General features: G+C 36.9%; 1 protein-coding gene across 2 annotated transcripts in view; it reads left to right on the top strand.

Moving 5' to 3' along the window:
* PTPN4 (protein tyrosine phosphatase non-receptor type 4) overlaps positions 1–15,327 on the top strand; it is a 226,346-nt gene that overhangs the window by 96,610 nt on the left and 114,409 nt on the right. The window contains exons 4-5 of one of the 2 annotated variants that reach the window (XM_030324799.1): positions 11,166–11,208; positions 11,307–11,385. In XM_030324799.1, coding sequence (XP_030180659.1) covers positions 11,166–11,208; positions 11,307–11,385 — 122 coding nt within the window. Of the gene's footprint in view, positions 1–11,165; positions 11,209–11,285; positions 11,386–15,327 lie in introns of both variants that reach the window. The other variant, XM_030324797.1, reaches the window with a different exon arrangement.

Genomic DNA, 15,327 nt, shown 5'->3' with positions numbered 1-15,327 from the left:
TAAAAGAATTAATCCTTGTCAATCCTTAGCTGAGATTTTTTATTTAAGTTTTCTAGTTATATATACTTATATATATGTACATGTATGTGTGTTATATATATATGGATGTGGTGTGTGTGTGTGTGTGTGTGTGTGTGTGTGTGTGTGTAATAGTTTTAGAGGATTTTGGAGCTAATATTCCCTTAGGCACATAGACATTCAAATTAATTTAATTGGACTTAACAGTTGATAAATTATATAGACACCTAATGTTTTATTGTGACATGTACACAACAAATACAGACTCATTTTCTTTAGAATCTTCCTTGGTAAGAGTTCCAGTGCAACAAACAAAATTACTTAAAGAAAAGCTTTGACTTTTCAAAATATTTTCTGCTTTCATTAAAACCTATTTGTTGTAGGGGCACCTGGGTGGCCCAGTAGCTTGTTAATAAGCCTCTGACATCGCCTCAGGTCATGATCTCACGGTTCAGGGGTTTTGAGCCCCCATTAGGCTCTGTGCTGACAGCTCAGGGCCTAGAGCCTGCTTCAGATTCTGTCTTCCTCTTTCTCGGCCCCTCCCTGTTCATGCTCTGTCTCTGTCTCTCTCTGTCTTTCAAAAATAAATAAACATCAAAAAAAAAAAACACACCTATTTGTCATAGCTCTAGCTCTTAGCATAATGTATGGTTTAATAGTAGTAGTCAGTGAATGTTTATTGAGTGAGCAAAATAATGAGTAATGTGGTAATAATTCATTATGCATAATTTCTTTAATTTTATAAGTACTTAAAGGTGGCTCTTCCTTATTGGCCTTTATCAGTATGATATTCATCAGAACCCTCTGATTATATTATACATGTACATTTACTTTTTTTTTTTTTTGCGCTGTTTTGTCCCTAAAGTGAATTACAATATGGGACAAAGAGTATATTATCGGTTACTGTTGACTTGTTCTATTTTTGCTTTCATCCTTCTGATACTTCGTGTTGTGGTTATATTTTACTGTTTTAGTACTATTTCCTTATTCCCTTACATTGTGGCTTTCAGACCTAACTTACATCAGAATCACCTGGATGCTGTTTAAAATACCGATTTCTGGGCCCTATGTGTAGAGTTTCTGATTCAGAAACTCTGGTGTGGAGCTCAGTAATTTGCAATGCAAACAAGTTCCCCTGTAAAAGTGCTGCTAGTCGATGGAGCCGTGTTTTGAAAATCACTGCTCTAACACAGTAGGCTAACTAAGACTACTGAAGTAAAAAAAAATAATGCACATGGAATAAACTTGGTCTGTTTTTTGGAGATTCTTTTTACATGCTCAGAATTCTTAAATTTTATTTCATCAGGTTTGAGAAACTACAGGAAAAGCCACATAGAGGATGACTCTTCTGTCAACAAGCCACATTTTAGTACTTGTTTTTATTTCATGTATCTTAGTATATCTGTCATATTCATCCGTTTTACTGTTACATCTTAACCAGGCTTTTACTGTCTGTTGCATAAATCTCTTCGGTAGTCTGCTGAATGTTAGGTTTTTAGTTTTGGTCTCTTTTAATCCTGTTCCATTTTGGGAGGGAATGACAGGCAGATTTAGGGTGCAGAAAAATGTTTCAGAGAGAATCCGTGTCATGTGTAAAGTTCCAGAATGAAGAATGAGGAAGGTTGTATTGAGGAACTGAAAGAAAATTTTAATAATGAGTGGAATACAGAGCAAGAGGAGAATGTGGGTGTAAAATGAAGTTTGGGTAGGAGCACCTGAGTGGCTCAGTTGGTTAAGCATCCGACTCTTGATTTCGGCCCAGGTCATGATTTTACAGTGGTGAGATTGAACCCTGCATGGGGCTCCACGCTGGACATGGAGCCTGCTTAAGATTCTCTCCCTCTCCCTTTGCTCCCCTCCTCAAAACAAAAAAACCAAAAAAATTTTGCCTAGTATGGCAGATTATGGAATACCTTTTAATCTGTAAGATTATATTCACCTAAGGATTTTTTTTATGCAAGTTACATGGGACTTGTATTTTAGATATACCACTTTGGTTACAGTGTGGCCAGTGGCAAATAGAGCTGCAAGCTAGAGACTGTTGGGAGATTGGAGCCTCCTGGCGTCACAGAGCAGGGGAGGGGCTCCTGAGTGGCCCAGTTGGTTGAATGTCCAATTCTTCTTGATTTCGGCTCAGGTCATGATCTCATGGTTCGTGAGATTGAACCCCAGGTGGGGCTCTGTGCTGACAGCCTGGAGTGTGCTTGGGATTCTCTCTCCCTCTCTCTCTGCCCCTCCCCTGCACACGCTATCTTTCTCTCTCTCTCTCCCCCCTTTCAAAATAACTAAATAAACATTAAAAAAAAACAACAAACGGTACTGATATCTTTGTTACTCAGTTTCAAGTAGCTATCCTACTTCTGATTCCCTCTCCAAATCTCATTTCATTTCATTTTTCATTTTCATTTCATTTATTTTTTGTGTGTGTCATTTTTCCATGGGTTGCCTCAAAGGTGAGCTTATACACATCTTAAAATCATATATTTATGTTCTTTAAAAATATTTAAGCATCTTATTTTAAAAAGCAGTGTTTCTGTAGCAAGATGGCAAACTGAGTGCACATTTCTAGCATGTATTAATGGTTTTTTTTTTTTTTTATGTGTATATATATTTGAGAGAGATAGAGACAGAGTGTGAGCTGGGGAGGGGCAGTGAGAGGGGGAGATGCAGAATCCAAAGCAGGCTCCAGGCTCTGAGCTGTCAGCACCGAGCCTGACGTGGGGCTCAAACTGACGAACTGGAGATCATGACCTGAGCCGCAGTCAGGCGCCTAACTGACTCTAACATATATTAAACACTGTTCACTAAGTATTTTAATCTTACCAAATTTAATCCTAACAATGTACCTGGATACTACTATTCCCACTTAACATATGAAAAAATGAAGGTACGGATAAGTGAAGTAACTTGCCCAAGATCACAAAGTTCATGACTGTAAGTAGTTTCAGAAGAATGCCTAATTCAGTGATGAGCAAGGTGTGGTGGGGGAGTGGGGTGGGGAGGCTGTGGAGACTTTGGGGGACTGTTGGAAGGAGGTACACTGCTGTAGAAGCAGCCAAGTGGGTCAGCTCATTCCCTCCCCACAGGCCATGTGGTAAGTAATTAGTACTGCTTACTCCTAACTTTACCATTAAGTGTGAGTACTTGAAGGAAGAGAGGCAAGTCAGTGTCCCAGAGGGCTGGTGACACCCGGTAAAATGAAAAAAATCACCCTTGCCCAGGAGACTCGGTAGCTATGATACCCTACTGGCAGCACACTCTCCCACACTGATGAAAGTGGAATATTAGAGTCCTTTCCTATCATTGCTGTTTCTTCCTTTAAGTCTGTTAATACTTGCATTATGTGTTTATATGCTCTTATGTTAGATGCATAAATATTTACAAATTGTATATCTTCTGGTTGGATTGACTCATTTGTTATTACATTATAACTTTGTCTCTTACTGTAGTCTTTGTGTTAAGGTCTGTTTTGTCTTTTTCTTTTTTAATTTATTTATTTGGAGAGAGAGAGCGAGCACATGAGCGTGTGAGCAGGGGAGGGACAGAGAGAGAGGGAGAGAGAGTCCCAAGGAGGCTCTGCACGTATAGTGCAGACACAGGGTTGGGTCCCCCAACTGTGAGATCATGACCTGAGCTGAAATCAAGAGTCAGACACTTAACCGACTGAGCCACCCAGGTGCCCCTATTTTGTCTTACATAGAAAGCTACCCAGCTTTCTTTAAGTTTCCATTTGCGTGGAATACCTTTTTTCCATCCCTTCACTTTCGGTCTGCATGTATCCTTACATATGAAGCAAGTCTCTTATAGGTAGTATATAGATGGGTCTTATTTTCTTTGTTGGCAGTTTGAAAGATTTTTTATGGTGGTATGCTTAGATTTTTTTCCCTTTATCTTCTGTGTATCCACTGTAGGTTTTTGCTTTGTAGTTACCATGAAGCTTACATAAAACAACTTACAACAGCCTGTAACAACTTAAGTTGACAACAACTTAAGTTTGAACACATCCTAAACCTCTACATTTTTACCCCCACCCCCATTTTATCTTTTTAATGTCATAATTTACATCTTTTTACCTTGTGTATCCATTAAATTATTGTGGTTATAGTTATTACTGTTAGTTTTATCTTTTAACCTTCGTACTAGCTTAATACATGATTAACCTAGCACCTTTACAACACTTAGATTGTTCTGAATTTTACTATATATTTCCTTTTACCAGTGAAATGTATACTTTCATGTCTTTCTGTTACTAATTTGCACCTTGTCATTTCAGTTTAAAGAAGTACCTTTAACATTTATTTTAAGGCTTGTCCAGTGGTGATGAACTCCTTTAGCTTTGGCTTGTCTGGAAAACTCTTGAATGCTCCTTCAGTTGTGAAGGTCAGTTCTGCCATATAGAGTATTCTTGGTTGGCAGGTTTTTTGTTTCTTTCAGCACTTTGAATATGTCATGCCATGGTCTTCTGGCCTGCAACGTTTCTGCTGAAAAATCTGATGACAATCTTATGGGAGTTCCCTTGTATGTAAGAAGTTGTTTTCTTCTTGCTGCCTTTAAGATGGTCTCCTTGTCTTCTAATTTTGACACTTTAATTATAATGTATCTTACAGTGGGTCTCTTTGGGTTCCTTTTATTTGGAACTCTGAGATTCTTAGATCTGGATATCAGTTTCCTTCCCCATGTTAGGAGAGCTTTCAACCTTTATTTCTTGAAATAAGTTTTCTGCCCCTTTCTGTCTTTTCTACTCCTGGGAGCCCTATGCTGTGAATATTGATCTGCTTGATCTTGTCCCTTGAGTCTCTTAGGCTATCTTTACTTATTTTCATTGTTTTTTCTTTTTGCTGCTTGGGTTAGTTCTACTATCTTATCTTTGAGTTCACTCACCTTTCCTCTGCTTCATCTAGTCTGCTGTTAAACCCCTCTAATGTATGTTTCAGTTCAGCTACTGTGTTCTTCATTCAATCCTGTGACTTCTTTTTGATACTCTCTTATATTTTCTATCTCTGTTGAAATTCTCACAGTGTTCATCAGTTCTTCTGAGCTCAGTGAGCATCTTTATGACTAATATTTTGAATTCTTTATTAGGTAAATCACTTATATTCATTTCATTAAGGTCTTTTTCTGATATTTTCTCTTGTTCTTTTGTTTGGAACATATTCCTCTTTTCTCTCATTTTGCTTTACTTACTGTGTTGGTTTCTATGCATTAGATTAAACAGCCACCTCTCCTAGTCGTGAAGGAATGGCCTTGTGTTGAACCTTATCATTCACCCTTGCCCTCCGTAGCTCTTGGTTATCCCTGGAACCTTTCAGGATTTCCCAAGTAGCTAATTTATTTTTAGTGGCTCCCAGTACTTAAAGATGTGCCAAGACCTGCCGGTGTCTCAAAGGGGAGGATCTTGGTCAGCATCTAGATTCAGGGCAACTAGAAGCCAGACCCTCAGACAGCAGTTTTTAAAGTATGCAAATATACATCTTTTAGGGGAATACTGGGAGATGGGCATTTCTGTCTGCCCCCTGCATGCTGAACCCTGGGGTGATAATTAGGTAAGAACTGTAAATTCTTCGTTTGCTGCTGTCCCCTTGAACCTGTGAACATAAGCCCTGCTTGCCATTAGAGTCAAACCTTTATCAAAGGGTGTGTCCTCTGGACAGCAGACACAAAATCCAGGGCACCAGACACAACCTCCTTTCTCAGAGACACCAACAACCTGGGCGGACAAGGAGAGTACAAAGATGGCACCCACCAGCCTCCTTCCCGGAGAGTGCCTAAGTAAATGCTGATATGTGTGCCAAACTGGAAGCCTGCCCCTCAGGCCAGATCTTTTACACAAGCAAATAGGCCTCTTTCACCTAAAGACTAGGGTGTGTTTCATTCTTGTGTCTCTGCATTCTGCCCTGGAGAATGGTGGCCAGCCAAGCATGGTTTCTTCATTTGTTATTAGTCCCTTTGGACCCATGACACAAGCCATGCTGGGCAACAGAACCAGATGATCAAGGGATATTCCCTGGACAGCAGACATAAAAACTAGAGCACCAGACATATGTACAAGCTCTCCTCTGGGAGGCACTGGTGCTCTGGAGCATAGCAGAGGGAGTACTTGGAGATAGTACCTGCCCTCTGAGGTCTCTTGAGAGGATTACAGTTGAGTCTTAGATGAGCATTTAATTGGAAGCCTGCTACTCTGGCCACAGCTATAAGAGAAGCAAATAGGCCTCCTTGACAGAAAGACTGAGTGCCTCAGTCTGTCGCCTTTTTGCTGTGCCCTGCGGGGAGTAGCTGGTTTAGAACCCTTTCTCCATTTGTTAGAAGAGTCCCGTGGGACCTGCAGACTTCAGCCCCGTTGGTCACCAGAGCTGAACAATCTAGAGGTGTCTCCTAGGCAGCAGTTGAAAAAATCAGGGTGCCAAACAAGGAATATATAAGCTTCTTTCCAAGAGATACCAGTGACCTGGAGTGAGGCAGAGGGAGCGTACAAAGATGGTGCCTGCTGGCCTCCGTATCTGGAGAGTGTTTCACTAGGGCCCCCTCGACGTATGTTAAATTAGGTGTCTTCCCCTTAGGCCCATGCTTTAAGATAAGCAAGTAAGTCTGTCTCTCACATAAAGTCTGGGCACTTTTCAGTTGGCTCTGCTCTGCCCTGGGTTGGGTGAGTTTGCACTAACTCTTTAAGAACTGTTTCTCAGTTTACTCTAGTCTTGGGAGTCTTGTGGTCACAGGCTCTAGTTGACTTTCAAAGCTAGGGATTTTGGGGTCTCTTCTGTCAGGTGCAGGTTTTAAAGGTTGAGGCACCAAATGTGCAGTTCAAACTCTTTGCTCTTCAGGGAGAGGCTCGGGGTTGTGAGTTCCCTCCTGAGTGGGTTACCATGCTGGGGTTGGGTTTTATGGTGAGATTGTGTCTTGCCTTGTCTTTCCCACTTTGTGCGTTTTTTCTCCTTCACTCGATGAGAGGAAGTCACTCATCTAGTTCTGGGGTTTTTTCCAGAGGAAATAGTTCTGTATGTAGCTTTTAGATTCAGTGTGTCCATGGGGGTAGGTGAGTTTAGTAGGATTCACCTAGGTTGCCATCTTGAACCAGAACTTCCTTATTAGCTATTAACACTTGGTAGGTATTAATCATTTCTAGTAAGATACCACATTTTAAATTCATATATATTGCATTTTAAACAATGAAGACTCTTATCTCAGATATAGCATAGTAATTCAATTGGTGTAATGATTTTGGGCATAGATTATGGTGTATGACTAAAAATAGTGATATACTCTCAATGCCCATTTATGCAGGAAAATTAGAGAGCTTACAATACTTGTTTTCAGGACATAATGTGAAAAGGTACTGTAAGCAATTCCACTCCCGGTATTTACCCAAACATGAAAACATGTCCACACACAAAAGTTACTACTCAGCTGTTCATAGTAGCATTATTCATAATAGAGAGGAGAAGCACTCATGTCCACCCCCTGATGAACAAATAAACCAAGTTGTATATCCATACAATAGAATATAATTTATCAAAGGAATGACATACCACTTCACACCTAGTAGGATGGGTATAATTAAAAAGATAATAGCAAGTATTGGTGAGGATACAAAAAAATTGGAACCCTTTTTTTTTTACATAGATGGTAGAAATGTAATATGGAAAAAAATTTGGTAATTCCTTAAAAAGTTGAATACAGAGTTATCATATGACCAAACAATACCAATCTTAGACACACCTTTGAGAGAACTGAGTCACATGTTCACAGAAAACTTTTACACAGATGTTAATAGTATTGTTATTCATGAGAGCCAAAAGATAAAAACAACCTAAATGTTAGCTATAAAATAGAATGTGGTACTGTTAAATGCCACAACATGGATGAACCTTGAAAACAGTATACTAAGTGAAAGAAGCTAGGCACAAACAACCATCTGTTGTATGATCGCATTCATATGAAATATCCAAAATTGTAAAATCCATAGTAATCATAAGTAGAATAACAGTTGCCAGGGGGCCACTGAAATGGACTGTTACTAGGTATGGGATTTCTTTTTGGGGTGATGCAAGTATTCTGACATTATTTAGTATTGATAGTTACATAACATAGTGAATATACTCAAGTACATTGAAGCATACACTTTAAAATGGTGAATTTTATATTGTATAAAATATATCTCCGTAAATAATGCTATATAAAATAATGCTGGGTCTGTGGTCATTTACATTTTATATTTTGATAAATATTTCCAAATTGTCCTACATTGAGATGGCATAATTTTTATTCTCACGAGCTATGTATATGTGCCTGTTTTCCACATTCTTGCCATTGTGGTACAGCATTAAAAGTTTTAATCTTTGCCAATGTGTTATTGATGAAAAATGAAAAGCTAATATAAATAACTTTTATATTTCTCTAATTATGATTGATTTGAATATCGTTTCATAACTTAAATGTCCTTTAAATTTCCTGTGAATTTCTATTCTTACCCATTACCCATATTTCTATTAGTGTTGGTCTTTTTCTTACTGATTTGTAGAACTTTTTTATATGTTGTCTCTTTTCCCACTTTGTTTTTCTTTTGACTTATTTTTACTAGGAACACTGTCCAGGAGTGCTCATTATATAATTGTTCCCTTTTCATGGCTTAAGCCAAGAATTGAAGTCCTGTCTCATTGACATCATTGATGAGGTCTGTTAAATTTTCCAGTATTTAGAGATGCCCAAGTGGCTCAGTAGGTTGAGTGTCCAACTCTTGATTTCAACTCAGGTCATAATCCGAGGGCCGTGGGATTGAGCCCCTCATCGGGCTCCACGCTGAACGTGGAGCCGCTTTGGATTCTCCCTCTTCCTCTCCCCTTTTCACCCACTCACTTGTGCATGCTCTCTCTCTCTCTCTCTCTGTGTCTCTGAAATTAAAAAAAATTTTTCCCAGTATGTATTATTGTACTCCTCAGCTTTGTCAGCTGAATGTATCTATTTGTGTATGTAAACGTGTTTGTATCTCTGATACTATTTTAGAATATTTTAAAGGAGAACTGAATGTGAAAGGCAGGCTTTGAATAGATAACCTGAGCCCAAATTTTGACTTTAGACAAGCATTAAAATGAATGTAAGTTATGACTTTTTCTAAAAAATATGTAGGATGAAATCACTAGAAGATAGATGGGATGGAAAATGGATAAATGGGTAGATCTGCAGGGGAAGCAAATGTGTTACCTAGGGGTGAAAAACAGCTGATTGCTGGCGCAGAAACAACCCCCCCACACACCCCACAGACACACCCTGTGTCAACCGTTGAGCCACTCAGCAGGTTTATTAAGTCCTTTTCTACATTTTTTTTAAATACATATATGCCAAGCCCTGTGCCTAGGTGCTGACTGTTCAGCTTTGAATGAATCAGATTTTATCCCTTACCTCATGGAGTTCATAATCTAATAAAGGAGCTAGGCAATAAAAAGGCAAAGCAAACATTACAATTAAGAAAATGTGAAGGAAAATAATATTCCTTGCCTATTTACAGAAGATAACTAAGGACATAGAAGATTTGTGACATACTTCATATATATATAAATTATATATATGTATATGTATGTAAATATATATATTTCATATATTTCATATTTCATATATATATATGAAAGAGTACAAGCAGGGGAGAGGGGCAGAGGTAGAGAGAGAGAATCTTAAGCAGGCTCCACGCTTACCACAGACCCCAATGTGAGGCTCGATCCCATTACCCTGGGACCATGACCTGAGCCAAAATCAAGAGTCAGATGCTCAACCTACCGAGCCACCTAGGCACCCCTTCATGATGTACTTTTGTTAGGGTGATCAATGAAGGCCTTTCTGAGGAGGTAGTGTTTAAGCTGAGACTTAACAGGTAATGGAAGGAGTAAGATATGGGAAAGTTAGAGAAGGACATGATGTGCATAAGGGAGCTTCTAATCAAAGACCCTAAGATAGCATCTGTGAGAAACAGACAGGAAGCCATTATGGCTGGAGCTTAGTAAACTGAGGTAAGAAGTGATCATGCAAGCCCTAGTAAGGACTTTGAACTTTGCATGAGAAAATGCCAAGAGCTATTAAGGAAAGAAGTGACATATTTCAAAAGCCTACACTTGCTTCCAGATGGAGAATGAAGAACTTGTAAGAAAAGAAGCAGAGATAACAATTACGAGGCTATGGCCAGAGCTATCCCAGATATAAGATGGTGGCAGAATGGATGGAGAAGAACTGTTAAATTCTAGGTATAGGAAGAAGGTAGAATCAACTGGATTTGATGTGTTGGATGTTGTGGATTGTGGAAGGGGAAGGTGTACGAATTAATGTCAGCTATTTGTTATTAAAATCTCTATGTGTTCTGCATGGAATCAAGTATGGGTGGTGGAGTATGGTTTATACATAATGATGTAAGCTGATATTTGTGTAGTGCTTTGAAAATACTGCCACATCTGTTACTCATTTTGGGTTCTTTAATTTTTTTTAATGAAATATGTTGGCAGTTGAAATATTTTCTGAATTCAGTTATAGTTTTCCTGAAGTAGAGCTTAACTGGCATTTGGAAGTGTTGAGGCTACTTAAAATTCTCACACCCAAAAATCAGTCATTCCCCAAACTAAACACTGTCTCTTACAAAATTAGTGTGGAGGGTGTTTTGTTATGTTTTGTTTTGGTGGGTGGGGGGAGGAGATAGTTGTATTTTTTAAGGAATAGGGTAGAAGTTAAAAAAATTTTCCTTAAGAGTATATTTTCATGGTGTATAGTTAGATTTTGTTTGAATGAGATTATAAGGCCAACTATATTTTTATGAAAGATACCAAGAATTTTAAAAACTTGCCACACTGTTACATAATACAGTTAAATTAATAGAAATCACTTCAGATTGCTGTGATTATTTTTAGTTTTGGAATAGAGGTTATGCTGGACACTGTATACTTTGATGGAAAATTCAAATGAAAAATTTAGAGCTACCACAAATACGCTCAGTACTTTCTAGTATTAATTTTGTTATACTTGATATGAATATCTATAAATTGAGTATTTTTCCTAGACCTTTTTCAAAATGCAGTTTTTAGGAATGATCTTCAAATGTTATAGATTTGCAACAATTGATGTATTAGTTCCTCAAGGGAAAAAGAAATCAGTCTTATTTGTTTATTTTTCAGAGGTGGCTGGATCCAAACAAACCTATAAGGAAGCAGCTAAAGAGTGAGCATACATATTTACTTGATGTTTTGCAAGTATACTTTATAAAGATAAAGGATTGATATAATCTAATTAATTAGAACTGCTTTTACTACTTCTAGGAGGATCTCCTTACAGTTTGAACTTTAGAGTCAAATTTTTTGTAAGTGACCCCAACAAGTTACAAGAAGAATACACAAGGTGGGTTTATGGAGCATGTTTTTCCTGAAAATATTGTCAAAACTATTATGAAATTTTGAAATTATTTAGGCAAAAATAGATTATCATAGTGTACTTCTGAGCTTCCCAGCCATCACACAGAATAGGGTATAGAGCTTTCATGATAATCGTTTCCTGCCTTCTTGCATGGCTGGGAGGGCTTTAGGAGATTGGGATCCCAGGACCACCCCATCCAACCACAGGCAGCCTCCTGAACCATATAAAATTAGATTTTTCCTTTTTTAAAAAATGGCTAAGAAGCACTTCTGTAACTAATTGAGGTAATTAGATGATACTGCAATTGTATCCAAGTGATGCTGCATTGTGAGAATTGTGCCTTTTATTTCATGTAAAAGAATATTCTATGTATATTTTTGTATTTCCATTGAGGCGAACACAGAATTTAGAAAATATATAACCATTATGTGCAGGAGTAATGGTCAATAGGTACCTTCCCCCCCACCCCCCACCCCTACCATTTTCCTTAAAAGTATAATTGACATATGGTGTTACATTCGTTTCACGTGAGCAGGTACCTTTTTATAAAGAATGTTGGCAGAGAATGCTCTAATACATTCATGTCTTTAAGTGCCCACTTTATTGGCCATTTTAAGTCTGATCTTAAGTTACAGTCTAATTTTGTTGTACTTCTAAGGGACAAATAATACACAAAAATGACCCAGATGAGCATTTGAGTGTATGAATGTTAGGTGAACTGTTTAAGGTAGAAATACAGTATGATATCTGTTCCTGAATAATAACTTTGTTTACTGCTTGTAAGACAATTAGTAATCAGGTTTTTTTTTTAAGACTAAAAATTAACATATGATACCTTCCATAAAAATCTTAAATAGAAGAATATAGGTCAGTGCTTGTATTCAAAATTACTCTAAAGGATAAGTGCCAAATTAACAATGTGTGTCTAAAGCTATGTGTAGATAGGTTGTGACATGTTAATATATTGGTCATTGTTTAGAATTCTGTGGTGCTGTGGTGAAACAAAAGAATAAATTAAAGATACTTACCTATATCTGCCAATCCTCAGGTGTTTATACAGTAGGGTTTTCTGCAGACCAGGTGAGAAAAGTTAGGTTGACCTTCTTAAGAATGCTTTTCTGGGTGTTTGTTGGGGGCCAGGTGTGAAGCTCTTTATAACAGAATTTAGGAGTGTAGCCCCTGGGTTAGTCAGTCCTATCCTTTGAAACTAATAGTATTTCCAAGCTAATTTGTCTTGAAATGCAAAGTTGTGTTATATGAATAACCTTCAATTAAATATTATAGTTCTTAGTCATGTTTTGTTGTTGTTGTTAAATAATTAAAATAACAAAATCCTTTATCTTAATAATTCTTAGTATAAAAATTTCTCTAATTTTAGATTAACTTCAAGGAAACTACTTTGAATTAATGAAAATTGTGAAGTATAAAACATTTTAAAGTGCATTTTACTATTTGCTGGTAAATATAACCTGAAATAAAGTAGCAAAAGTATTTTATAATACATGTTTTATGTAATCAGATTTTTAAATGTATAAGAAATATTTGCAATTAAAAGACCAATTATTTAAAGTTGGATTTCTAATGTGTTTAACATTCATGAAGTTTGTTAGCATAACACTTAAAATACTGTCAATTATAACCCTATTCATTAATTTACTTCACTCAAAAGAATGTTTTTGAATTTCTTAATGGAGCTTGAATGTGTTGATTCTTTTAAAACCTGTGTTGAAAGCATAAGGAATAAATGTATGTCATTGATAAGTCAAAATATCTTCCTGAAGTAGAAGAAAGTAAAGCCAAGTTTGATAGTAGTCAAGAGATTAATTTGTGCTCAGTCTGTTGTCAAGAAGGTTCTTTGTTTTCACTAGAAGTAATGTATTCATTCAAAAATCCTTTATGATAGAATGTCCTAGAGTCTTACATCTGGTGCTGTTTGGTAAAAATGAGTTAAGTACCTAGTTTTTATTATATTACCATAGTGTACATTAGTGAATCTCTACCCCGACTACAACTTAGAATCACTTAGGGGAGCTTTAAAACATGCTGATGCCTTGGACATACCTCCTAGATATTCTGATTCAATTCAGTCTCAGATGGGACCTGTGCACAGGCATTACAAGCTTCCCAGGTGATTCTAATGTGCAGCAGGTTTAAGAAATACTCCTTTAAAACTTTAGTGCTTGGGCAACCTTAATGCAGTGGTCATGATTAGTAATATGACACCTTCAGCCACAGTTGCTAAATTTTAAGGACTAGTTTAAACCCACAAAACAGGAAATCTGCTACACCCCCTTACCTTGAGATTCCATTTTAGATTAGTGGTAGGAAAGAGTGGGCCCTATAGAGCTTCCATCAAACTACAGTCATTTAGTGTTAGCAGGTGCTGGCATCCTTAGAATTGGAGTTTTCTCAGGAGTCATGAGGGTACAAATGACAGTTCTTTTTGGTACCTTTTTAGTGCCTAGGTGTACTCGATACATGATAGGTGTTTATGGTATTGGTTATTGTCTGGGTTAGAAAAGTTATATTATTTTTAGAGATTAAACATTTTATTTCTGTATTTACCTCAAACATTATTAATCTCTCTTAAAAGTCTTAATTGTAAAAATTGGGTTTTTGTCACCTGATTTAGGGCCCCTGGGATACAAGTGATATTACCTCCTTTTTACAAATATAGAAACTAAGGGTCAGCCAAATTTTAAGTAATTTTCTAAAGAACACAGGCTGGTTTAGCTTATGACTTGAATTCTGGTTTCCACTCTATCAGTTGTTACTGGTTGGTGTATAAATAAAATTTGGCAGGCATAGGTATTGTGTAAGATTATAATATTTTGTCAAGGATATACATGCCTTTTTAAACTTAACTATAAGATTGTTTCCCACCAGGAACCTTTAACTATTAATTATGAAACCAGGTAAACTAGATAGAAATATCTTGTCTCAGATTGAATAGGTAGATAATATTTACAATATTATGCATTATGTATTCTCACAGGGAGTTTACATACTTCTTTAATATATACAGTCAGGATATTTGTATCAGCTTTTTAAAAAAAAATTTTATAGTGAATATCTGATTCTCTGAAATCCTTAATTAAATTATTTAGTAATTTAAATATTGCCATGTACACTTTCATAATTTTAATCAGACAACTAAAATTGTTAATGATTTTTTATTTTTGGGGTGTTTTTACTTTTTTCAGTGGGATGAAATAGAAGTCTTAAAATTTCCTATTTAAAGCCACAAAATTTGGTCTTCTGCCAGTGTTCTGCAGCACAGGTGACTTGTTTGCTGCAAGCATTGGGGAATGACTTACCCATTAGCTGGGACTTACAAGAGGACAGTGCCATCTTGTAAGGAACCTCAGCATTCTTTTTTATAGAAATCTTGTATTTTTGTTGGTGTTAAAGGAATTTGCTTACTTGGCCATTCTAATGGTAGAGAAGGGGTCTTGGTTTTTGTTTTTGTTTTTTTTCCTCATCAAAAAGAGCTTTCTTAACTCAAATGAAAATAGAAAGGTGTTTTTCTACAATTAGCAGCTTCCAGCAGGGGGCAGCATAATGATAAGATGATCATAGGCATGTCTTTGCCTCTGGCTTTCTGTCTCAGCAGAAAGGATGGTTTTCTCCAGTTGATCCCTAGTGCATTGCTGCTGTCAGCTCTCTGATGTCTCTGACTCAACTTTTCTGTGTTTCACAGTTCTAATTTCTACAAACACCAATCTTAGAGTATTCTCCTTAATCTCCCTTGGTCATGTAACTCTTAAAGATGTTGAGAAATTTTATAATAGAAGCTAGTGGAAACAAGATATTTGAAGTACAGAATTTTGTCTGTCAAAGAATTTTAATGATTGGAATTCATGAAATATGAAATCTTACTTAAAAATATATCTATGTGTGCTAATATGTAGATTATAAAAGCAAATA

This window comes from Lynx canadensis, chromosome C1 (genome assembly GCF_007474595.2).
Source record: "Lynx canadensis isolate LIC74 chromosome C1, mLynCan4.pri.v2, whole genome shotgun sequence".
NCBI classification, from domain to species: Eukaryota; Metazoa; Chordata; class Mammalia; order Carnivora; family Felidae; genus Lynx; species Lynx canadensis.
This window is presented reverse-complemented; position numbering and strand designations above follow the sequence as displayed.